General features: G+C 61.6%; 1 protein-coding gene across 3 annotated transcripts; it reads right to left on the minus strand.

Annotated features, from left to right (window-relative positions):
- Positions 1–138: 138 nt before the first annotated feature.
- SLC6A9 (solute carrier family 6 member 9) lies at positions 139–17504 on the minus strand. 3 transcript variants are annotated; one of them, XM_058030418.1, is made up of 14 exons: positions 17431–17504; positions 14869–15012; positions 6398–6554; positions 6111–6242; positions 4776–5028; positions 4564–4696; positions 3999–4133; positions 3816–3919; positions 3501–3738; positions 3278–3412; positions 2882–2981; positions 2536–2636; positions 2177–2347; positions 139–1957 (listed from the first exon to the last, which is right to left on the minus strand). In XM_058030418.1, exons 2-14 carry the CDS (start codon positions 14896–14898, stop codon positions 1745–1747), a joined length of 1902 nt encoding a protein of 633 aa, XP_057886401.1. In that variant the 5' UTR covers positions 14899–15012; positions 17431–17504; the 3' UTR covers positions 139–1744. The 3 variants fall into 3 exon arrangements, with proteins under 3 accessions (XP_057886401.1, XP_057886400.1, XP_057886399.1); XM_058030417.1 differs by lacking the exons at positions 14869–15012; positions 17431–17504 and adding an exon at positions 10525–10633; XM_058030416.1 differs by lacking the exons at positions 14869–15012; positions 17431–17504 and adding an exon at positions 10513–10633.
- Between the last annotated feature and the right edge of the window lie 7935 nt (positions 17505–25439).

A 25439-nucleotide genomic window follows, 5' to 3' on the forward strand; every position in this document is an offset into this window, starting at 1 on the left:
AGGACCTAGCTGGCTGTTGAGTGCCAATACCTGGCATCAGAGGGGAAAAGAGCTCCACCCATTAAGTGTGGTCCCCCACTCTTCAACCCCTCCCTCACCTCAACATGGTTCCCAAAGAAGGGCACAGCAGGACACAACTTCAGGAATATAAATCTCATTAAAATCTAGGATACTTTAGAACTCTACACCAGGAGAGACACTGGCACAGGCAGCGCTGCCCAGGGACACTGGCACAGGCGGCGCTGCCCAGGGACGCGCGCGTTATTGCTAACAATTAGAGGTGAAGAGTAGCGGCGTGACTCGAGGGGCAGGGCACGGGCACCATGCGGGAACCTGCGCCCCTCGCCGCGGCACGACGGGGGGCTCGGGACGGGGAGCTGGAACATCCTGCTGGGGCTCGCCGCCCGCTGCCTCCCGCCACCGTGCCAAGCTGTGCCGTGTCCCTGTGCCAGCCTCGGGGCTGCAACATAGGGAGCACAGGGCGCCGGCTGGGAGGGGAGCAAGCGGGGTAGGAAGGGTCTCATCCCATCCCCCCCAAATCAAGAGCTCCAAGCCCTTTGGCTGGAGCTGGAAGACAGATTTAAAACCGCCCCGGCCTTTGCCAGTGCATCCTGTTCCACTAATACTGACTGGGGACTGAGCATCCCCAGATGGCTCGGAGCGAGTGGGCTGGTGCAGCCCTTCGTGTCTCCGCTGGTACCTCTTGCTAAGCAGCAGCTGGGGGAGGCCGGTCCATCCTGCTCCCCCTTAGCACCGTGGAGGGTCCTCCCCTGCCAGTGCTGGGGCTGCTGGGGAGAGCTGGACCTCATCCCTGTCTGGTGACCCCCCGGCCAGGCTTTAGTACTCCCCCAGCCTCCTGCCCCACTGTGGGGCAGGCAGCAGCACTGGGCTGTGCCCACGCTGCTTGTGGCTGTGCCCAGCTTTGTAGGCAATGCCTGGCCACCCAGAAGGGCACCCACAGACCCCAGTGGGGCCACAGGGTGGAGGGGTGCATGGAGGGGAGCATCCCAGCTCACTGTCTGCACAGGCCCGGCGTACCGTGCATATGTGCGTGCCCACGTACGCCACATCTGTGCCCATGCTGTGTCTGTGAGGGACACACGTGTATGTACACACGTGTGCTCTAAGTGCTTGTGTCTTGTGCCATCAGATCCCCCTGCCGGTGCAAGCAGCATGCTTGCCCCCATCTCCCTGTGCTGGCCTCGTGCCTGGCAGCAGCCCTGGGTGTGACCACCCAGCAGGCTCTGAGCCACAGTGGGTGTGCACCCAGGCTGGGGGTCCCTGCAGTGCCCACCCCTCCCATGATGGCCTTGTGCACACACAGGCCGCAGGCAATACTGGCATGCCCAACCTTGGTCCCACCCCATGGGAAGGTCAGGAGGGTGCCCCATGGCAGGGCAGGCTGCCTGGCTTAGGGAAGGGGGGGTGGAAGCCTGGAAGCATCCCACCCCCCCCATCCTGTGCATACCCCCAGGTCAAGGCTCCTGCAAAGTGCCTCTGGCTCCCAGCCCTCCCGGGGCTGCGCCCCCTCCTCTCTCGTCCCAGCGTCGAGCACAAAGGTTACCGTAAACACGAGGGTTAACAAACGCCACGGGGGGCAGGGGCGGGAGGGGTTAACCGGCGAGGAGGTGGGGGGGTCTCGGGGATGGGTGCTGAGAGCCCCCGTGGTCCGGTGCGCCCGGAGCCAGGCTCCGCCAGCGGAAGGTGCAAGAGGGGTTAGAGGGGGTGCGGGGATTGTGGGGGGTCACAGTCTGGAGTCCTGGCTGTGGGCTGAGCCATTGCTGCCCTGCACGGGGGATGCGGCCGCTGCCTCACTCTGGCCCTTCTCTGGCTGCAGGGGCTGCACCTCCAGGTGGGACTCGGTGGAAGGGCTGAACGCTGGGGCGTAGCGCCCGCTGCGGTGCTCTGGCAGAGCTGGGCCCCAGTCCTTGCTTGCCTTGGTAGCATTTTTCAAGCGCTAGAAAGGGAGAGGATGGAGGCAAGGTTAGCACCCACCATGCTCCCCTGCACCAGTCTGCAGCAACGTGCCAGCAGCTTCCAAAGGCACACAAACATGGTGCCTTATGCACGCTGTCTGCACACGGTCATTGCTGACAGCTCCAGTGAGGTCAGGGACAGCTTTGATGGCAGCCCCAGGTGGAACACAGACAAAGGGGTGTAGCCCCTGGCCACCCACCTCAAGCAGTGTGTCCCCCTCAGAACGGCACACTTTGTAGATGGCGTAGATGGGAATGCAGATGACGGAAGAGAGCGCCATGAGGAAGCCGATGCTGATGGCCCAGGTAGGGTAGACATAGTCGTTGTAGGAGATGGGCCGGTACTGGATCACTGTGAAGACCAGGATGAACTGGGAAGGGATAGGCAGGATCAGCCAGTGGGGAGCAGTCAGCTTGCTCTATACCCCCACAGCTTCCCCGCTCTACCCTATTGCTGGTCTCCTGAGCCCAGCACCCTCCTCTCTAGGGAGTCCCATGTCCAAGTGAGCTCCTCACTCCCTCCTCCCACAGCCCAAGGCCCCATGCTTGTGATGCTCACAAATATGATGGCAGGTGAGATGAAGCGCCAGCAGATCTGGAAGAAGAGTGGGGGAGGAAAGCCCAGCATCATCTCAATGTCCTTGAAGTAGTTGCGGTGCCCTGGGGAGAAAAGCGACATCAGCCCTGGTGGTGACCTGAGCTGCCTCAGCGCCCACCCAGCTCCAGCCCTAGCGCCATCAGGCGGGACCCATGGGCCTCCCGAGGCCGCAGCTCCTGATTGGGCAACAGCCTCCCCTATGTAACACAGAGCAACCTGCTGATTGGCCAGCTGTTGGGGCAAACCCTTCCCCATTGGCTGGCTGGATCAGCCCTACATCCGATTGGCTGCAGGCAGCCGCACTTACCATAGATATACATGATGGCCACACACATGATGCAGGAGATGACCACCAGGGAGAAGCTGGCGGCGTAGTTGTCCATTAGCAGGAGCCAGTAGATGCCCGCCTGGAAGACAGACACATTGGCACAGCTGCCCTGCGGTACCACCTACTGCTGGCAGGGCACCAGCACGCCATGCTGACTGTGCTGGCAATACACAGCTGGGACACCACAGCTGGCACGGCAATGCCTCATGCCAGAGTCAGCACGGAGACACTTAATTCTGGGTTCCCTCCCCAGTGTTGGCATGGCAAGACCAGGCCCTGGCTGTCAGTACCATCACAGTGGTGACAAAGTGGATGTGGCTGCTGAAAGTGGCCATGGCAATGGCACCCCGTGGCAACAGTCCCATGGTCACGTACCTGTGTGGTGAGCGGGACGCCCAGCAGGAAGCCAGCCACAGCCACTCCCAGCGTTACAAAGGTCTTTTTGCGGATGATCCACTCATTGCCCACCTCATCCACAATGGCCGTGACCAGAGTCTCCAGCAGGCAGAACTACACAGTGGGCAGAGGGGGCAGCATGTCACCACCTTGGCCCCACCACACCATCCCATCTGAACACGCTGGCCCCACCATGACCTACCTGTGTACCCAGCCCCAGGAGGATGAGCATAAAGAAGAAGAGAATGGACCACAGTGGCGAGATTGGGAGCAAGGTGAGGGCCTCAGGATAGGCGACAAAGGCCAGGCCTGGCCCGTGGTCAGCCACCTTGGAGACATCCACACCCAGGTGGTTGGCCATGAAGCCCAGGATGGAGAAGATGACGAAGCCAGCATAGACGCTGGTAGCACAGTTGGTGATGCTGATGATGATGCTGTCCCTGTGGGAAGAGGAGTCAGGGCTGGCAGTGGATACGAGGGCAGTGGCAGGGCTGGGGGACTGTGGTTGGGCACTCACCGGTAGCAGTTGTTGTTGAACTTGTTGTAGGAAGCCATGGTGATAAGCCCGCCCCAGGCACAGCCCAGCGAGTAGAAGATCTGTGAGGCCGCATCACCCCACACCTGTGGCAGTGGGATGGTCAGTGCTGCACCCCCAGCCCCCCTCAGCCCTGGCTGCCTGCCACCCTTCGTCCCTGCTCACCTTGGCATTGAGGATCTTGTCCCACTGGGGTGTCAGGTAGTACATGATGCCAGTGACAGCCCCCTCCAGCGTGATGCCGCGCACGAAGAGGATGGTGAGCACCACGTAGGGGAAGGTGGCCGTGAAATACACCACCTGTGGGGCAGCACCTCAGTGAGAGGTGATGGGGGCAGGGCTGGGGACACAGGCAGGTGTGGCTAAGGTGTGGCTGTGGACTGGGGTTATGGCCAGAGTGTTGAGAGACAGACCAGGAGGAGAGGATATGGTCCAGAGAAGGGACTATCCTGAAGGAGGTGAGACCATGGCCACATGGGAGGAGCTGTGTCCAGAAGGGAATGCGGCCAGGTCACAGGGGTGTGGCCTTTCCCAGAGTGGGAGGAGCACATAGAGGGCAGGGACAATGCTAAAAGGGAGGAGTTGTGGCCAGAAAGGATTGGGAACATGTCCACAACGGGAGGTTCATTCCCAGTAGGGGTGAGGCTATGCCTAGAGGGGACATGGCCACCTATCCTGAAGGCACGCCCACACCCCCAGGGACAGGCCCAGAGAGGGAGCACACAGGTACCTTCCCCGAGGATTTCACGCCCTTGATGAGGCAGAGGAAGACAACGACCCAGGAGACACCAAGGCAGCCCAGGAGGGGCAGCCGAACCTCGCCCAGGTTGCCGATGTCATCCGACAGGTTCAGCACATACCTCCTGTATGGGGAGGGGGCAGCAGCGTCAGTGGGGTCCAGCCATCCCCACCTCCCCCATCCCTGAGCCCAGGCCCTGGTACCTCCAGTACTCCTCGCTGGGGCTGGTGCGCTTCTGGGTGGTGTTGAGGAGCTGGCTGATGTTGAGGGCAGCCCGGCTGGAGAGGTTCCCGTCCAGCACCCCCACGCAGTCGGGCGTGTTCCAGGGGTTGCTGCAGTACGTCCAGGGCAGCACGCGCGTCATGGACACAAAGAAGTAGTAGAAGGCAATACAGATCACCACGTTGTAGTAGATCCCGATGTATGTGGACACCACCATCATCCCGTAGCCCACGCCTGGGAACAGCACCGGGGAGGGGTGAGCGGCAGGGTGCGGCGGCACGGGCACGGCGCACAGCACCGGGGTTGTGGCACGGGAGGAGCGGGCTGCATGCCATGCTGTCAGCAGCCTTGCAGCCAAGCTGCAGCTCAGCGCCTGGCTTTGCCACAGGTGTGAGGAGCACTGTGCATGGGATCCTCTACCTCCAAATGATCCTAGTGCTGCTGAGGGTCCCCTGGGACACATGGCAATGCGTACAGGCTGCAGGCAAACCCTTGGGGTCTGCAGCCCGAGAGAACAACTGGGTGGGGGTCACTCCTGGCTACAGTGACTTTAGGCCTGCAGTTATCTGGTGACATGTGACAGGCCACATGAGCACAGGGAAGTGCACCCCAGGCTCAGCATGCCACTGTGCAGTGCACACAAGAGCGTGTGCACGGGCTGCTTGCACTCAGACATGACATTGTGGGCATGTCACCTGGCAGGCAGCCTGCAGGAGGTGTGGGCCAGGGGAGGCAGCAGCAGGGGAGCACACTGGTAGGCCAGGAGACGCACCTGGAGCAGGGTCCAGGCATGGCAGGGCCCAGGCATGGCAGGGCAAGCATGTGGCAACAGCACCTGCTACCTATGGTCCAGGGAGATGACTGCAGAAGCATGCCGACAGCTGGACATGCCACAGTGTGTTCAGGGGACCCGAGTGGCCTCTGCAAGAGTGATGTGCTGGGGACACGTGTGGCGTATGCAAGGATGTGTGTGTAATGCCTGCAGTGGATGCCAGCGCAGGGCCAGGGTTTGCGCAGGAGATGCAGCGCGTGTGCAGGGGCACGTGTAATGCGTGCAAGGGATGCCAGGCAGCTGTGCAGGGCAGCGTAGCCAGGGAGGGCATGGGCACAGGGGACCAGTGCAATGCAGACTGTGATCTATGCACAGGGCATGTGTGTGCACGTCTGCACAAGCTGCAGGTGCCTACACTGGGCCATGTGATGTGCCAGAGGTGTGCATGCACCCCGTGGTGTGTGAGGGTCATGCCAGCAGCTGGGCACTGTGACAGCAGGTGTCCCATGCTGGCCTGTGCCAGTACAGACAGGCAACTCCTTACCTTTGAACATGGGGCTGACCCTCCAGACACCAAGGCAACCCTGGCTGGCAAACTGCCCAAAGGAGAGCTCCATGAAGAAGAGGGGGATGCCGCAGAACACCAGCATGATGAAATAGGGGAACATGAAGGCACCTGGTGAGCAGGAACCAGAGGATGAGTGAGCACTAACCACAGGCACGACTGTTCTTCCCATACCCTGCATTTATCCCATGAAATACCATGCAGGGCCGGGGTGCACACCCCACACCTGCCCAGAGGAACCTCCCTCCCCTGGCCCCGACACCCACCTCCCCCATTGCGGTAGCAGAGGTATGGGAAGCGCCAGACGTTGCCCAGGCCCACGGCATAGCCCACGCTGGTCAGCACAAACTCGATCTGGTTGCCCCAGTTGCCGCGCTTGACGCTCTTCTCCTGCTTGCCCTGCTCCCCGGGCACGGCGCCATTCTGCGGAGAGATGCCATGGGATGTGTCAATTGGGGACCCCCCTGCTGGCCCCATTGGAAGGGTGACAGCCGCCGAGCGGGGCTGGGAGGTCCCCGGCATCCTTGCCCACGCCGCCCCCCTGCCTGTCCCCGCCGCCCGCCACGCACAGGCAGTGCCAAGGAGGGGGAGGGCAGCGGTGTGGGCCCCCCCCATGAATGGCTCTGCCCAGAGCCCGGCTGCAGCAAAGGGAGAGCCTGCAACTCATACAAAGCAGGTCCAGGCGCCAGAGCACAAAGGAGCCTCTGTTCTCGTACCCCCCCTCCCTGCGCCCAGGGAGAGAGGTCCTGCTGGGTGGCCACTGCCCACGACTGGGAGGGAAGCTGCGGGACCCCCGGGTTGAAGCAGAAGCCCCTCTCAATGTGCAGTGACTGGAGCTGGCAGGGGCCTGGAAAAAGCACCCTGCTTCAGCCAGGGTCCTGCTGCCAGCTCAGCAGTAAGCAAGGGCACCGTGCTTGGGGCAGCTCACAGGGGTCCCATGCAGTTGGGTCCCTTGGGTGGGCAGCCCCAGTGCCCAGTTGTCTCTCATGGCAGGGGACTGGGGGGGCAGGGGGGCAGAAGGGGGCAAGAAAGGGCGCTTTGTGAGACTGCCACACAATGTGAGCTCACACCAAGGACGACAACAACAAAGCTGACGAGTGCCTGTCACCGCAGCAGGGATGGCACCCATCACCCCATGGCTCTGTCCCAGCACAGCCCTGGGGTCGTACCAATGTGCTGCATGGATGCTGTGGAGCTCTGGCACGTTAGGCTGAGGGCAGACGGCACTTTGCAATGCAGAGGTGCCCCGAGCCCTCCCCACCTGAGGCCAGGTGATGGATGGGTGCATGGGGTGAGGGTGCTGGCTGCCAGTCCATAGTCCCACAGCACCCATGCTCCTACAGGAGCAGCACAGGGGGCAGCAGCCCTAGGAGCCTGTTGGAACTCCACAGCGCTGGTCTCAGCACCGCGGACACCCCAGCGCCCATGCCCACCTCCTGCCTCTGCCCCAGCTGCCCCCCACAACGGCTGAGGCCGGCAGCGAGCGGGCACAACCGGGAGCCGTCACTTTGGATCTGCTCAGGCCGGCGGGGCGGGCAGCAGGCGCGGTGCACCTAACCGTGTCATTTGATTAGGGCGGCACAGGCGGGACGTGATGCCCAGCGACTCCGGCACGGCGCTGCCAAACAAAGCCATCTGCTGAGCGGGGCCCGCACGCGCCGCGGGCCGCGGGGGGAGCGGCACAGGCCGGGCAGCACAGGGCACTCGGGGCAGGGGTGCGGGGGCAATACCTGCCCTGCCCTGCCCAGCCGGGAACCGGCGTGCCCCCACCCCACTCTGTGAGCTGACGTCAGGAACCAGCTCACGGCAGCTCCAGGTGCTGCGGGACCTCCCTCCCAGCAGAGGGTCTTATTGTGGGTGCTGTGCAAGAGCGGGAGTCAGAGGTCCCCAAAGCAGGGGACAGGACGCTGGCAGTGTCCCCATGCCAGGGCACACTGCCCACTCGAGCAGACTGATCCGATCGGGAAGCCTCCGATTAAGCTGCTCACACTAACGAGGCTCCTAATGAGCAGCACAGCCAGCAGGAGTGAGGGCAGTGCTCCAGCCTCCCTGACCAAGGGTCTGGTAAGGAGACCAGAAACACTCTATGGCCCCAGTTCAGCCAGGAGCCCTGGTGCCCACAGGGGACCGCATCCCTGTTCCAAGCCATCGCTCTGCTCAGGTGACCCTGCCTTCGCTCCCAAGCCTCATGGAGCACCCCAAATTTGAGTTGCTTGGCACCAGTGCAATGAAACTGCCAGGCCTGTGCTGCTCCCTCCTCCTTTCCTGCAGCACTGGGCTTTGGTGCACTTGTCCCCAATAAGGGGCAGCCACATGTGTGTCCATGCATGCACAAGCGAGCACACGTGCGCAAACACTTGCATGCTCACCCATCAGCTCGCTACACCCCCCGTCCCCAAATCTAGGAAAGTCATCCTGTCCTTTACACTCATTAACCACCCTCCCAACCCCACATGGTAAAAAAGGAGGTGGATAGAGAGAATCCAGACATCTGGGAAGATGAAACTCCCCCCCCTTTCCCTGCTATGGGAACGGGACAGAGCTGGAATGCAAAGGGAGAGCGGCCACCCAGCAACAGTGCAGTCTCTGGAGGGACCAGGTCCTGCTTCCAGGCCCCAGATTTTCTGTGCATGTAACCCAATGCAGCTTCAAAGCATGCCTGGCTTGGGTGATAACATCAGGAAGGAGGAAGGATGCCACAGGCACCCCAAATGTCTCCAGAAGGGAAGTTCCGAATGGGAATGTCCAAAACATCCCAAAAGGGGATGTTCGGGGTGCTCAGGGCATCCTTCTTCCCCCTTCCCCAGGGAACCCCCCATACATCACGGTCAAAACTTCCCCAGCCCAGCAAAGCAAGCACCATCCATCACCCTGCCTGGCACCAAGGTCTTTCTCATGCTAAGCAGCATCGACTCACACAATGGCAGCTTGGCTGGGGTGCCCGGATGCGCCCCACTTCCCTAAGGGGCCCTGATTTATGGCTGGTGAGCTTGTGATGGTGGCAGGGTCTCTCCTGGAAAGGGATGTCCTCAAGGGAGGCATCTGCAACATGAACCCCCTCCTCTTTTTTCCCCATTCAAACTGTCCACATGGGGGTACGCCAGCCCAGCCCTCTGTGGGGCACAAACCTTATCCAGCCCCCATTAACCAGTGAGGGACCTCCAGTTTCTCCAGAGGGTGCCATGCAGCTTCCAACTCGAGGGCTGTCAGAGCTGCTCCTGCAATGCCAGCAGAGGGTACCAGTACCCCTGATGTCATCAGCCTGATGTCATTGCTCATTGCCATGGCAATGGCAACAAACTCACGGCTGTTTTAGGCAGGGGCTGCTGGAAGATTGAAAAATACACCAATTACATAATTTCCACAGTAGTGGCTCTTCCAGGGCAAGAAAGAGGAGGGAAGGATGTTGGAGGCAGATGAACCCCAGCCTGAGGTGGGAGTCCCAAGGGATGGAGGGATGGGGTCACTTAGAGAGGGTGCCCTGGGTACCCTTGCTGACTGTCAACTGGTGCTGGGTGCAGGGGGCCCTATAATCAGGCCCTGCACTCCTTGTCCCTGGTGCATGGGGAAATGAATCCACAAGTGTCATGCCTGCATCTGAGATCACTGTGCCCTGCGCAGCCTGACTCTGCCAGCCTCACCAGCACATCCTAACTCTCCCTACCCTCTCTCTTTGCTGCTCAGCCCCATGTTTGCCCCTGTCCCAGTGCAGCAGAGACATGTTGTGGGAGAAAAGGCATCTGGCACAGCGCTGGGGACAGTCCCAGGGCTGGGGTAATACAGTGATGAGGGGCACGCCCAAACCACAGGACCTCCCAGGAGTATTACACTGCCTTCACCACCCCTCATTGCTGAAGGCTGCCCAGCCCCAGGGACAGCCCTGAGCCTGCTCTGTGAGCCACCAGTACTGCCCTGGGGTGCCAGGGGGGAAACAGGGCAAACTTTGACATTGCTCACCGATGCCCATGAAAGGGAACAGGGGAGGGGGGACAAGGAGGATCTTTGCTACACTCTGCCCCTGCAGCACTGAGTTGCAACCCAGGTGCTGTGCACCCTTTCTGCAGAATCAGTAGATTCCAGGGATAACAAACACAAGGTAGGTCAGGCAATCTCTTCGTGCTCCCCACACAGCTGAGGCCGTGGAGGGGTTTGGTGCCATACTCTCCCCTCCCTCCCTGGAGCACCCCACATCAAAGGCTGTAGGGCGTGGGGCTACCTCTCCAGCATGCCATGGCACAAATCTACAGCTTCAGCTCCCCCCTGCAGAGCCACCACCCCAAAGACAGTACAAAGGGTTTCTGAGTGGTGGGGGGACAGCACGGGCATGGCCACCACTCCACTTGGTCCACCGCCCACTCTGCCCCCCAGACGCTGCTCTCACCTGCCCACTGACCTGTTGAGAGGGTCCGAGGGGGCCTGGCTGCTCGCAGCTGCCATCCGGGGGCCCAGGCTGGACGGCTCCGGGAGTCCCCAGCTTCATTGGCACCTCGGGCTCCGGCGCAGCAGCAGCCACCCGCCCTCCCGCCTTCCCCCGCCCACTGCCTCCAGCGCTTGGCACCGCTCCCCCCTTGCCTCCCAGCCAGGCTCGGCCCCCTGTTGCCCGCCCTGATGCAGCACCGGCACCCCACCATGCCACCTGCCCTGGCACCATGCCTGCCCGGCCCGCCCGCAGGCACTGCAGGGCTCTGCTACCCCCCACGAGCTGTACCCCCACAAACCAGGTGCCCTCCCTGGCTCGGTAGGCAGGGCAAGGCAAGGCAGAGCAGGCTGCACAGCGGGCTCAGCCCTGTCCCACTTAATGAGGCCTCATTAGCGGGGTCCAGCTGCTCACAGCCCTGCACGCTCCAGTGGGCAGCACTGCCCTCCCTGCGGGCACCGCTGCCCGTCTGGCTGGGGCCAGGAGCTGCTCTTGGAGCATAGCAGAGGATGACATTCCCTCAGAGCCCCCTGTTTCCATGCCTCAACATCCCGAGCCCCACACGTGCATTCCCGCCCCTATGCCCATCATCCACACAGCAGCTTGGCCCTGCAGCCCAATCCCAACCCTGGGCATCCAAGGGCTGCAGGAACAGGGCACAGCCCTGCATGGGGATAGGGACACAGGGACAAGCCGTTCTGCTGGCACATCCCCAGCCTGGTGCCATGCTACTTCACTCAACGTCATATTGTTGGTGACATCATGGGCCTCCATGGCAACCCTCACAAGGTCACTGCCCCCAGGGGGACCATCTGGCTGGCAGGAGGGCTGTGCCACGACCCCTTCACTGCCCAGGCACCCCACAGCCTCCCTGCTCACCCCTCTGCAGCGCGAGGTGGGACCCTGGTGGGGTGCTGTGTCCCACAGGAGGCCGGGCAGAGGGTGCCCTGCAGCCAGGCTCGGGGTGCCCCAGCTGCTGCCAGCCCCGTGTCCCGGCTGGGGAGCGTGGCCAAGGCGGCAGCGAGGCATGATGGCGCGCGGAGGGCGGGGGGACGGGCGGCGCTTTCGGGCGACCATCTGGGGTCCGGCAGCAGCGGCCGAGGGCGCACACGTGAACAGCACACGTGTGCGGGGTGGGCACTCCACCTCCCACATGCCAGCACCCAGGGCTTCTTCCTGTCCCCTCCTGCACCAGCCACGCAGTAGCTTGGGACATGCATCACCCATGGGATGGCAGCACCCAACCACGCTCCCCCAAAATGTGCAAGCCAAGAGCCACCTCATGTTGTGCCAGCCCCAGTGAGCCCAGCCCAGTCCTGCCCTACACACAGCCAGGCAGCTCTGTGCCCAGATAGCCTTCAAGGTGTGTGGGCACCTTGTGGGCATCCCTCCATGACCCAGTTCAGCTGCAACACTTTGCCTGGACCACCTGTGTGCCAGCACCATGTTTTGCCCTGCGCATGTTGCATCCATCCCCTGCCCCTTAGAGCAGCCTGAGCACATCACAGCAGAACCCACCACCCTGTCCTGGGGATGCTAGACCCTCTGCCAGCCTTGCCCTGTGGGAGCAAAGTGCTGCTTCCCTGGCAGCCCAGCCAGCAGAGGGGACAGCCAGATACATGGAGGCACACTGCTAGAAACAAAGGACCCTCACCTAGCCTGGCATACTGGTCCCCAACTTGGCTGCCTCCTGGTGCTGAACAAGAGAGACAGGGGAGATGGGTGCATGGGGGGTGGTCCAGAGGTCTTCCAGCCCCTGCCACGGCTGCAGGGTGACTGGGGTAGGATGGATGCCCAGGGACCTGTCCCAGTGCCACTATCGCCTAGCTGAGTGCTTCCCGACAGGGCTGCCTTTCTCCGGCCCCATTCTACCAGGGCAGACATGATTCTCCCGGGGCGTTCAGGCAGAAAAATCCCCCGCCAGCCCCCCCATCCCTGCCCCTTGGTATTCCGGGAAGGGCTCCCGCAGCCAAAAGCCACTTCCGCAGCTCCTGCCGCTGGTCAGTGGCACCGCGCCGCTGGGGGTGTCTGCAACGGGCAGGGACCCCCCAGCCCTTCCCCCCGGCAGTGCAGGGGGAGCAGCGCCCCTGTGTGTGCTCAGGGTGCTCTTGGGTGGCAGCAGGAACCTACCTGAGCTGGGCAGGCTGCAGCCAAAGGCTGCCTGGCCATGCCAGCAAGGCAGCCCTGGGAGTCAGGAGCCACTGGAGTCTGAACAAAGCACTCCAAGGACAACAAAACAAAACGTCCTTAAAGGCCTGGGAGGGAGAGGCAGCCAGACCCTCCTCTGTGGCTCACAGGGAGCCCCTCTGCCCAGCTACACAGGGACTGATCCAGCCCCTGGAGCTGTCCCACACTCTGCTGGGTATCTGCAATCAGAGCATTTCTGGGGGTTGGGAGTAGCAGGGTGGGCACAGCCCCTCCCAACTGCCTCCTGCTCTGGAGGAAGCATTCAGAGCTTCACAGAGGCACCCAAAACCACAGATCCTGCAAAAGCAGTACACATCAGCCTTGTTCTCCAGGCCTCAGGTGACAGGTGGGGAAACTGAGGCACAGCTGCACGTTGCCCACCTGCTGCCTCCATCAGCTCTGTCCCTCCCCAGGTGGGGCACAGCAGGCACTGTAAACTTGTCCAGCCCCAGGCACTGCACACAATGCTGGGCAGGGGTTGCATGGTGAGAGCCTGGCTGGACTGGGAGCAGCACCTGCAGGCAGGGATGAGAGGACAGGCAGGGACCAGACTTTACGAGGTTACTGGCAGGCCCTGGAGGCAGGCCAAGGAGATTGTGTTCTTTTCCCAGGGACTCAGGCAGCTCAGTGGTCAGAACCTGGCCCACTGCAGTTCCTCCTGGTGCTCACAGGATGTGGGAACGGGGATACTTCAGGAGCAGGGATGCTCTCACAGGAACCTACCCTTCTCCCCACAGATCCCATAGCACAATGCCCTGTGCAGTGGTATCCTTGCACCCTGCAACCAGGGGAGGCCCAGGAAGAGGTCTGAGAGCCAGGGCAGCCAACACAACACGTGTCAGGTTCTGTTGCATGTGACACCCTGGCTGTGGGGTGGGCTGGTCAGGTACTTCTGAGAAGCAGGTTAAAGATTTATGGGGAGTGGGTGGGCTCTCCAATGGCTGGCTCCTGAGATGGGCGTCAGGCTCAGCCCTCGCCCCAGCGCAATGCTGACTGCTCTGGTCACAGCAAGAAAACATCAACAGCATGGAGCCATGGTGAAAGCCATGTGCAGAAGTGTGTCCCCATGACAGACCCCTGACTGTGCCCAGATATATCCTCAGCACCTCCCTGTTACCATCCCAGGGCTTCCCCAGAAGAAATCTGCCTTCCTATCCCACCAGCTGCCCCAAGCCCTCCTCTGTTGGGGGCAGGATGGGCGCTGGGCTGCCTGCTGCAGGCACAGCCGGCGGGGCCACGCTGGGACACACAAGCAGAGGAACTGTGTGCACGCTGGAAGCGCTTGCTGGAGCATGCCGCTCCCCGGCTCTTGGCTTCCCAGGCAAACCCTGGCTCCCAGCCCTCCAGCTGGAGTGTGCAGCTATTTCAGGAAGCCCCCTGGGAAGGGGAGGGCCCGGTGACCGTGTCAATCTCAGCATTCAGCTCCTATCCTTTGGGAAAAAGGGAAACCGACAAGCCTAGCCTGGGGGCTCACCTGCCCAAGGCAGCACAGCATCCTGTCACAGGAACCTGAGCTGCCAAAAGCATGGGGCCATCACAGCCTTCCAACAAAGACATACAGCGGGCACATCCCACATCTGCCCAGAACACCAAATCCACTCCTGGCACAGGCAAGTGCACGGCAGCTCACAGCACCCTGCAACACGCCGCTCGTGAGGATGGAAAGTCAGGCACTACAGCGGTGCCCAGAGAAACCTTCCTCTGCCATTGCACCATCCTCAGAGAGCCCACTGGGTGAAGGCAAGGAGAAGCACCCACAATGTGCCCCTCTGGGGGCACGTGGCTCGGAGGAACACCTGCACCCTTTGCTGAACAGCAGGCTGCAGAATTGCCTGCCTGCAGAGCTGGGGTGGGTGATAATGTTGGGCAGAGCGCCTGAAAACAGGCGATAGCATCTCCAGGCACGAGACACCACACCCGAAGAGCCCCACAGGCAACAGGCTCATGGAGAGAGAGCATCAGCCCAAAAATCATCATGCTGGGAGAGCACCATGGTGCCACAACCCCAACTGGAGAATCCAGGAGAGCACACCAAGCCTTACGGCAGCCCCAGTGCCTTGCTGCCTCCGCCAGGCTCTCTGGTCCCCAAGGCAGTGATGAACACCAGCCCGCTCCCCACACCCCTGCACTTACCAGCAGCCCCTCGCTGCACTTATCGGCCATTCCTGGAGGCTGGAGCACGGTGCTGGTCCCGTGCAGGGTCCCGTGCCTGCCTGCTCTCTGTCACGCTGGCTGCAGCACCAGCACTAGTGTCCTTCAATCCACTGGCAGAGCGAGCTGGGCAGAGGGGAGAAGACACCAAGAGAGATGTGACTGGCGGGGTGGGCACATCCCCACCCCAGGCCTCCCCCTCCCTCCAGGAACCGGGGGGCTGTGCCAGGCGAGTCGCTCCCCTCTACCTGCCCGCTGGGTAGCAGGACTGCTGGCGGAGGACGCGGTGCCTGGGGCAGGGTGGGCTGGCGGCGGGGTCTCCCTCTGCTGGCTCCCAGCCCCTGCAGCGTCTCTGAACCCCCTGGCACCCCACACGAGCGGCGGCTCCCAGGTGTTTCCCAAGAAGCAGTTAAAGATTTACCCGGTGTGGACAGACGACCTTGCGGACAGCTGGCTGCTGGCCCCCCGGCAGGTGGGCGTCAGGGGCCGCGGGCAGGAGCGGGGGCCCCTTGAGCTCTCCCCCAGCGAGAGATGAAGCTGAAGTGGCTGCAGCACACGACAGCGCCGGGACTGGGCGCAGAGCGGGGCCAGCGCAGGGCTCAGCTGCCGCGCAGGACACAGATGGGAAACGATTGCCTTCTGCCCCGGTGCATCGCATGCACGTGCAGCGCAGGGGGGCCGAGCCGCTGGGCTCTGCTGGGTGCCAGGTGCTGCTGGACAGTGCACGGGCACGGGCATCTGTCTCCCTGGCCCTCACCCCGCCCCAGCCTGGGGCTGCCGGAGGCCCCAGGGGAACACTGAGGCCTGACCTCACTGGAAGGGACAGACGCTCTTGCAAAACACCGGTTTGATTATCTGTGCAACAAGCGCTGGTGTTTGCAGATCCCACACCAGTGCTCAGTACCCTTGTAGGCTGAAGAAGGACGCCTGACCCGCACTGAGGGTCCCCGACCACCACCAGCAGCAGTCAAACACCCCGGGGCCTATCCCCAGGCTGCCATGACTCTGAAGCAATCAGCAGAGACCTTAAGACATAAGGAAGGTGCTTGGGCAGTGTAGATAAGGGCAGGAATCCAGGGGCTCTGGTGTGAGCCCCCAGCCCCTCCAGCGCAGACAGGCTGCTGCGGGCAGATACCGCAGATGCTGCACCTCACTGACAATGCCCTCCTCGGCAGCGCCTGCATTTCCAGAGGAGCTGACATGTCATTACTGCCACAAACCGGGCTCCTCGCATGGCACAGGGACCTCTCAAAGGTGGGAGGTGCAGGCTCAGTTGGCAGACCTCCTCCCCATCACACACCTACCGCCAGCCAGCCAAAAGCTGCCCTCCGTCCTGCGGCCCTGAATTCACACCGGGAACGTGCCCTGGGAAGGGGGAGTGCCCAAGGGGCCGGACGGCTGCCACTCCCCTCGGGGTCTGCCAGGTGCTGATAAGCCTCCATGAGCACCGCAGGTGCCGCTGGCATTGGCTCCCAGCCTGACAAGGACCGAGCGGGAAGCCAGGGGTGGTGTGGCAATGGGAGGAATACAAGTATGTCCGAGGCTGCATCATCCCCTGGGACAGCCCAGCAGGGACGAGGTTGCAAAGCACTGGTGCCACGGGGTGGCTCTCCCACAGCTGCGTGATGCCGTGACAGACCAGAGGGCAGCGCAGCTCGTACCTAGAGCCGGCACGAGGGACAACACCTGGAAATGGGCACAACTGGGCACCCACAGGGGCTCCCGTACAGCATGTCACACCTCGGCTCGGGGACGCAGCGCACGGCACCCAGCAGAAGGCCACGGATATCCGACCGAAGGATGGAGCGAGCCCCCATCCCTTCTCGCCCGGCGGGAGGGCGGCCCGGTGCACCGGTGCAGCCGCTGCCACCTGCGAGGCCATTTCTTCCGCCAGCATCCGCCGGGCCCACAGCAACCGGGCCTCCCCGGTGCCGCGGAAGGCGGGAAGTGAGCCGGCCTGCCGCCGCCATGCTCCCCTCCCGCCCCGCGGGGGCGGCTCCGGCGGCGGCCCCGCGGGCAGCGCCCGCCGCACGGCTCCCTCCCGCCGCCGCCGCCGCCGCCGCCCGGTGCAGTACGGTGGCGGGGGGGCCCGGTTACATCAGCCGCCACGTGGTGGCTGCTCCGCCGCCCCGCCCCGGCACATGCCCGTGGAAAATTACCGCCAACCTCCCCGGCCCGTCACCGAGCCGGGCCGCCCCGGTGCCCGGCGCCGTTCCGGGAGCGGCGGCGGTGGTCCCGCACTGCGTGCCGCGCCCCCGCGCTCCGCCGGCACCGCGCCGCCGTGCCGCGAGAGCAACAGATGCGGGACCGCCCCGCATCCCGTTATCCCGCTCTTCCGCTCCCGACACCATCCTGACGGGTGGCCGCTCCCGGTGCCGCCTCCGATGTCCCCGACCCTGCCGCTCCGGAGGCCCTCGCCGCCCTCGTCCCCTTCTCATCCCTGCTCGGCAGCCAACCCACTCCTCCTCCCGTCCCATCCCCACCGCTGCTCCGGCTGCCGGACGGGCCGGGCACCCGGTGCCGGCGGAGGTGCGCGCCCCTTACCGTGCCCATGCCGACGCCCGGCCCCTCCCGCCGCGCCGGGTGGGCCCGCGGGGGCGCCGCTCCGCCGCGCCCAGCCCGGTGTCGGTGTCAGTGCCGGTGTTCCGCCAGGCCCGGAACCGCCGCCGCCGGTGCTGCCGAGTTAATGAAAGTTTGGAGGTCGGTGGGGGCTGGCGCCGCCTCTCGCCCCCGCCGCCGTGCTCCGCCCCCCGCTTCGCCGCGCTCCCCGCGCCCCGCCTCGCAGCACCGCGCCTCGCCGCACCGGGGGCACCGCGGGCACCGCGGAGGGCGAGAGCGCACGGGGGACGGCGGGAGAGCGGGCTGCCTATGGCACACACACACGCGTGGGCACACGGCTACACGCGGCACACACGGGCGTGCTGCACGCATGGACATGCACGGGCACTCTGCGCTTGGCGCACTCGGGCACGCACATGGCATACTTGGCACACACAGCCATCGGTATCCCACAGGCATGTGGGCTTGGAGGGGCATATGCAGGCTTGCACGGGCATGTGGTGTATGTGAAGGTACATGCGAGGTATGGTCACACAGAGGCTCCCCCTGGGCACACACGCATCCCCGCACACACACATCCCTGGCACACGCGTTTTCACACACAGGGGAACGGCCACACGCAGCGTGCACATACTGCCAGGGCACGGTGCCATGGCAACCCCGGGCAGCGGGATGGCCGCAGGCTCCAGCCAAGATGTGTGAAGTCACTCTGTCAGTTGTGCATGTGTGTGTTGTGTGGGTGTCTGTTGCACACGTGCGTGTCACACAGCTGTGTGTGCATGTCCATGCTGTGCATGCTGCAGCAAGTGTGCTGCTGGCACATGTACACACATGTATGTATGCACACTTATCCCTATGTGGTTAGGGGTGTGTACACATGCAGTTGTACATGCTTACATCCATATGCACACACACGTCTGGGGGTATCTACATGTGTGTGCAAATGTTCATGCCTGTGTTTGTGTGTCTGTGCACGTATGGGCACACACGTACACATGTATGGGTATGTGGCACACACGAGCATGCATGTACACAGGTGTAGGTACATGTACTGAAACACATGTACCCATAAACACATATGTGTGTGTATGTTTCCCCACACCCATGTGCTTGTGCACACATGTGTGTGCAGCCAGAGCACGCCCCCACATCCCAGGCCAGATGTTTCCAGTAATGCATGACGAGTGCGCCAGGGGCCACCCCTTGCTTGGCCTCTCGCCGAGGCCTCTCTTCCCTCCCCTCTCCATCCCAACGGGCTTCCCACGTGCTGGGATGTGTGCCTGCTCCCCAGCACCCTGCCCTGCTCCCTGAATACCTTCCAGTTCCTGCACCTCGGGGCCTTGGCACTGCATCCTGTGTCTTCAGGAAGGAGCTGCTTTGGGGAGCTTGGCAGGGGCGCAGCACAGCACCCCAAGTGCGGCAACAGCACAGCCTTTCCCACATCCCATTGAGAATCCTTTCCATCTCCACAGCCCTGCACACCATCCCAGGGCTGACCTCGCAGTGTTCCAACCAACTTGGGAAGCATCCCTTGTCTGTCTGTCTGTCCACAGATCCCTGCTCTGTCCCTGAGGCCTGCTGCCAGGTTAGGGAAATGCTCCACAGGGGCGGGCCAGTGCCCCAGGTGTGTCTGTCCAGGCCCCAGTGCAGCAGTCTCACCAGCTGCTGGGCTGCAGGAGGGGAGCAGTCATGCACCACCACTGCTTTCGTTTTGGAAGTGTGGTAAAGCCAGAGTGAAGGCTCCCACAGCAGGAAGGGGAAGGCAGCAGTGAAACTGACAGTGCTCAGGTCCTCCCACACATTCCCAGCACCTACACATGGCTGCTCTACACAAGGAGCCAGGTTGCTCACTGGCACCCTCGCTCCCGGCTGCGTGTGGCCTCACACTCCAACCCTGCAGCCAGAACCTGAATCCAGCATCCCACACCTGGCTTCCTGAACCCAGCATTCCACACCCAGCATCCCGTGCCAGAGCCAGAATGTGGCTGCAACCCACACCCCTGCCCCAGGATCTGAGCTTTGGAGAGGAGCTGCCAGCTGTGGAGTTGCAGACTTTATCCTTAAGGGCTGGATTTCCACGGATGAAACTCGTGCTTTCAAACACCCTTCATAGGATCTCTCTCACTTTTTATGCATCTCCTCTGAGCACTCAACAGGAGCTCAGGAGATGGGGAAAGAGGAGGAGCGGGCCTGCAGCCCCAAGTTGGTCAGTAAGGGAGTGCTCATTCTCCTCTGCAATCTCTGAGATGCTGCAGTGTCTTCTGGCAAACACCTCCTTCCCAGGGGCCTAGCTGCTTTGTGCACCCATGGTCATGGTGCTACCACGCCAGTCAGAAGTTTCCTGAGCTCTCCTGGTGCCCAGAGCCACAGCAGGAGCAGAGGCCAAATGTGATCTGTGGGGGGAGGCTGCAGTGCCAAAGGGGTTTAGGAGCAGTGCTCCAGCCTGTACTCATGCACCTTCAGCCCTCTCTCTCCATCTGGCAGCAATCATGCCCTCATTCCCCATCTTGGAGCACTCATCTCTTTCCTTCCTCACTATCCCCCCCATGGCTGACAGGTGTCACAGTGTCCCCCAGATCCTTGCAGGGTGGCGGGGCCACACTCCCCTACCCTAGTGCTGCTCCAGTCTGTGAGCCTGGAAGCTTCCGCCTCCGTGGGCAGGTGCAGCGACCTCCTGGCGTCAGTGCCATCTCTGTGGGAGACATGGGTCAGCTTGCAGGTGGCACCGCTGCCTAGGCAGCACAGCCTCTCCCCTCCTATCTGCACGGGTGCTGTTGCCTGGGAAACCATGGGCAAAATGCGGGCAGGGATCCAGAGGGTTGAAGGGTGGAGAGGAAATGCCAGCTCCCAGCACCTTTGAGAGGGATGGGCTGGGTGAAACACCAGCAATCTCTGAAGGTTTCCTGTGCAGCAGGCCTGCAGCACAGGCTTGTGATAATCCCCAAGTGGCTGAAGCCCTGATGAGTCCAGGGCTTGTCCTTGAGTTCAGGAGTGCATCAAATGCAGCAGGACTTAATGCTGTCCCCGCTGTGTGCCTGACATGGAGGTTGGCTCTCCACCTCCCCAGACAGATCCTGGGGTTGTTTCCCAAGCATTTCCAGAGCACCATGAGCCCCAGGACTGCTGGGTCTGGATCTGGCCTTGAGGTGTCCCTATGGTGGGGTGCTGCATGCAGAACTGGGGGCTCCTTACCCACCCCTCCTGGAATGACAGCTCCAGTGCTTGTGTGTATCCTGGGGTAGGAGGCAGGGGAAAGTTTAAGCTCAGCTTTGGCATGAACCAAAATCAAGCAATTTTATTTTCTTTTAAATAATCTTCTTGGAGGCAGCTCACAGCTCCCCAGGCTGCAGGTCAGCCCCAAAGGGCACCAGGCTGCCCGAGGAGCTGCAGAGACTGGGAGACCATACGCTCTGGAGTGGCTGTCATCTCCCTCCCCCAAATTTCCACCTGTGCACTGGAGCCTGGAAAGGAAGTGAGCTGGTGGGTAGCAACCTCTGCCTTCAGGATGGGAGGAATGGGGATGGAAGTCCCCACACAGGCTGGCTGTGCCCACTCTGGCGATTTCACAGCTGGCCCTGTATTATCAGGAGGGATGCTGCAAGAGGAGCAGCAGAAATGCCACAGAAGAGCCACCAGATTGTGTTTTGTCCTCCCAGCTTTCTCATATTTCTTTTCTCTCTGGCATATCATCTCCATCCTGCCTGACACATTCAGAGAGACTGAACTGTTCTATGACAGCATGTCATCTCCTGCCCCAAAACACCCATGATAGTATCAAAGCTCTTGGAAAATCCCCCAAATTGTCCCTGATTTGCCAGCAATTCAAAGCCACCTCGTGAGAGCTGCCTTGTTCCCCAGCATAGATCTGGAGTGAGGGCAGTGCCATGATCCTGCTCTGGCACCCCTCTGCAAGCTGGCACCCCATCCCCGCTGTGCCAAGGGCTGCCCTTCCCCCAGCCCTGCCCCAGGCTTTACCAGCAGCTCACACCCTCTCCAGGCTTCCACTGAGTGCCCACAGCCTGGGCCAGTGCCAGGACAGGCAAGTGACATCGGGAGGAAATACCACAGGCATCAGTGCTTGTGGTCACAGGGAGCTGCATCCCCAGCAGCCTCAGCTCCTGGGGACTTTCCACTCCCGTGCCTGCGTGCCTGCTAATGACCTAGGAAAATTCCTTCACAGATTATCCAGACAGCCTGGGAGAAGCCCTGGCTTGGATGGGCAGCAAGATGGGTGTGGATGCCCAGGGGACAGCAGCCACAGGGGTTGAAGCCAGGCTCCTACACTGCCCCATTGTGCCCTCCCTGCAGCTTTGGTGGCACACACAGCACCCAGCTCGCAACACAGAGCTTGTGTTTGACACCATGGTTACGTGTGCCTGGTGGGGACAGTCCTGGCTACAGACAAGGATTTCACTGCTGCGAGCTCATACTTTGGCTTCAGGTCCCGAGGCTGTTGTTCCTCCCTCTGCCTTGGTGACACCTGTCTGGGAGGCACAGAGCCATCTGGATGGGCTCAGCATCACCCAGGTCAGCCCCTGGAATGTGGCTCTCCCCAGGGCATGGGGGGCAACAGGGTGCTGGCTCCCTCGTGGGAAGCATGTCCTCCTCTCCCAGGGCAGTGCCCAGGTCCTGACATGACAGCTGTGGTGCCTTGGGCTGCCCAAAATAGCTGTCCCTGGTTCCCCACTGCCTGGCCATTGGAAGCTATCCCATGACAGCGCCCCATGGAGCTGGAGCCAGCTGGAAATGATCACTGTAATGCTCAGCCTGCCACCCACGGGCTGCCCAGCACCCTGGGCTGGGATAAGCATCACCCCGGGCCTGTCTCCTTGCCACAGCCCAGGGCACCCTTGGGCACTCTGCCTGGGGAGGGTGTGTGGCTGTAGCCCTGGCCTTGTCAAACCCACCTTTGCCCCCCAGACAGGGATAGCTGGTGCCTGGAGCTTCAGCAGGGCTTGCAGAAATGCTCCCATCTCCTGTTGCAACTTGGCAGCCAGCCACGTGCTGCAGGGTGCACACCCTCCATCTCCCAGCCCCCATCCCCTTCCCCATCCCGTTCCCCTTTTGCCTCAGGCACCTTCCTCTCCCCAGCCTGGCCAGCTGGCTCTTGGGCCCTGGCAAAAGGGGGTGGCATTGCTGCCCTCTGGGCTGGCGCTGAGTCCCTAGGGGGTGGTGGGCAGCCAGGGACCCAGGCATAAATCACAGCTGGCTGCTGAGGCTGGGCTGGGCAGCGTCCCTGGGGTAGTGACACTCCCACAGAGAATGGGTTGAGGGACAAGGGACAATGGCTGCAGCAGCCTGGCCAAGCAGCAGCCAGTACTTGCCCCAAATGACGTTTGCCTGTGCAAGTCCCTGGGGAGACCCCAAGGCTATCTCTGTTGCATCCTCAAGGGCAGTGAGCAGGATGAGGTGCTGTCCACCCAGCTTACCATGCAGCCTTCCACCCTGCATGACACAGGGGTTTCAGTTCCCTTTGGGGCATGTCTGTGACATTTCTCCTCACCCATCCCCTGACTTCTGCTGAAATTCCCTTCGGGGAAATCAGCCGAGCATCCAGGTGGAGAGGGGACACAATGACATAAGCCCTAGCAAACAGCCCATTTCCCTGCAGCCCTGACAGACTGCAGCCAGGGTGCTGCTGTAGCCCTGGGCTTGGTGACCCACAGGACAGCAAGCCTGCACAGACCCAGACCTATGCTGTGGGCATCCCTGGGCTCCAGGCTAAGCTCATCCAGATTAGAAACCAGCCTGTAACAGAGGAGTCTGCAGGGAGCTCATACCTGGTACCTGCCATGTGAATATCTGTGCCTTTATCTGAAACACCAGCAAGAAGTTCTTACATCAGCATCTTTGTTTTTGGCAGTAAAATACTGAATAGAGATGTTTTCTTCTAAGGAAATTTTATAATAGCTCAAATGTTAAACTGGCATAACCCTTTCTACTGACAGGGTCTGCATGGTGTGCTGTGTGTGGACTGGAGGTCTGTTCAGTGCTGGGCCACCCGGGGTTCCTGCATGTCAAGGCATCTAAGATTATCTACAGTAGTCACTTTATAGTATGAGCTTTATTAAATAGCATTTTAAACGTAACTTAAGGAATCTGACTGCCTTTCTCACTGGAATAATGACAATCCAGCACATTCTGGTGCATAAAGTACATCAACTGCATTAGGAGTGGAAGACTCAGAGTGTGAGGGGGCTGGAGAGCCCATGGACCTCAGGACAGGTGATTTTAAATATAATTCCTGTTGCTGGCAGAGATGAGTGGGCTCTATGGCTGTTGCCATCAGGCATGTCCAGACCTGAATGCTGGGGACCCGCTAAGAGGCTGGAGGGGGAGGATGTCCCCAGCACACATCCAGAGAGATGGAGGCACCCGTGGCACATGGACAGAGCTCAGGCGGGACCCAGCCTTGCTCAGTGAGGGTCACCTCTCTGCCTTCTTCGTCCCGCTCAGCGCAGGGGTCCCCGGGGGATGCTGAGCACTCGCACTCACGGGGCCTGAAGGGGAACTGCCGGCAGCAGGAGGAGGAGGAGGGCCGGGAAGGAGCCGCGCTCCCTCTGCGGACAGCTGCTGCTCACTGCAGCCGCCGGCGAGGCACCGGGACCGCGGCCCTGCCCGGCTCCCACGGCTCTCTCAGGGATGCTGTCCATCTGTCCATCAAAGGCAGTGGGCACAGCCCCCGTGGGTCCCTTAGCCCTGGCTGCTGGCAGGTACCAGGGTTGTGTGCCCCTGGGTTGTGTCCCACGCTGGTGTGTGCCAGCCACAACGGTTCATGTCTCCCTTGTGCAGAGCTTGTAGGAGCTCCATGTGTAAAGCTGGAGGGAGGGAGAGCAGATAAAATCAGATATCACAGCAGATAAAATCCAGATATCCCTGCTGAGAGTGTCCCCAAGTCTGAAAGCAAGGTCTGGGATGTCTGAGGACAGGGATAAGCAGCCTCCAGGCAAGGCCAGGCTCTGCCATGCAGAGCTGTCTGTCCTAGGGACACTCGCCCCAACAAGCTCCAGCGTGCAGCTTCGCAGCTCTTAATGTGACTTGGCAGCAGTAAGAGAAGCAGGGGACAGAGGGGACAGCTGGAAAAGACTGAGAAGGATGGCCCAGGCCCGGGGACTGGCCAGGAACATGGTCCTCATGGGATGGGGTGAGGTGCTGGAGAGATGGGCATGCAGGCTCTGCTCAGGCTGGCCAGCCCTAAGCTCCCACTGCTCAGAGTCTTTTAGGACTTCTTCTGATCTGTGAGGCAGGGATTTTAGGACAAGCTGGAGGTAAAATGCTTGGTGTCAGAGTAGAATGAAGAGCAGCACATTTATGGAAAGACACAGGGCTGGCTGTCTTAGCTGTCAAGGACAATCACAGGCTGGTGGGCATTGCATTTGTCCGGGAGAAACAGCAGAGTTTGAGATGGGATCTAATTAATAAAGACTGAGTGGGTAGGAATCCTAATGCACGTTGCCTTTGCCTCGTGTAAACTCGACCTCGCCTGTCCAAAACTATTGAAACCCTCTCCAAGACAAGGAATTAACCTGTTAGAGGCGCTGAGTAGACCAGCAAGGAGTCTGGTGAGATGAGCATGGTGGCACGTCCACAGAGCACAGAGCTGCAAGTGCCAAAGGGTGCTCAGCTCAGTGCCCATGGCACGGCACAGAGGGTCCACGTGGGACAAGGGGCAGCCAGGTCTGTGGGTGCCTGGACGCTGCTCTGTGCTTCACTGCAGAGTAGGGGAAATGCCAAACCTCTTCTCTCCACATGATGCCGTAGCAACCAGGACAGAGCCACACATGGAGCAGCTGGAAACTGTGGGAGCAAAATGCCGCGTTTCACCCAAATCCGGGTGAAGAAGGGGCCGAAGGGGACAGCGGGCCTGGCTGGCAGGGGACCGTGCTGCCCCGGCGCTGAGGGAGCGCCAGCCCCGGGAGCGGCGGCGGGAGCGGCGGTGTCCGCGGCCGGCAGGGGGAGGCAGACACCGCGGCGGCGGGGGATGCTCCGCACGG

The sequence above is a fragment of the Melospiza georgiana genome, chromosome 9 (assembly GCF_028018845.1).
Source record: "Melospiza georgiana isolate bMelGeo1 chromosome 9, bMelGeo1.pri, whole genome shotgun sequence".
Taxonomy (NCBI): Eukaryota; Metazoa; Chordata; class Aves; order Passeriformes; family Passerellidae; genus Melospiza; species Melospiza georgiana.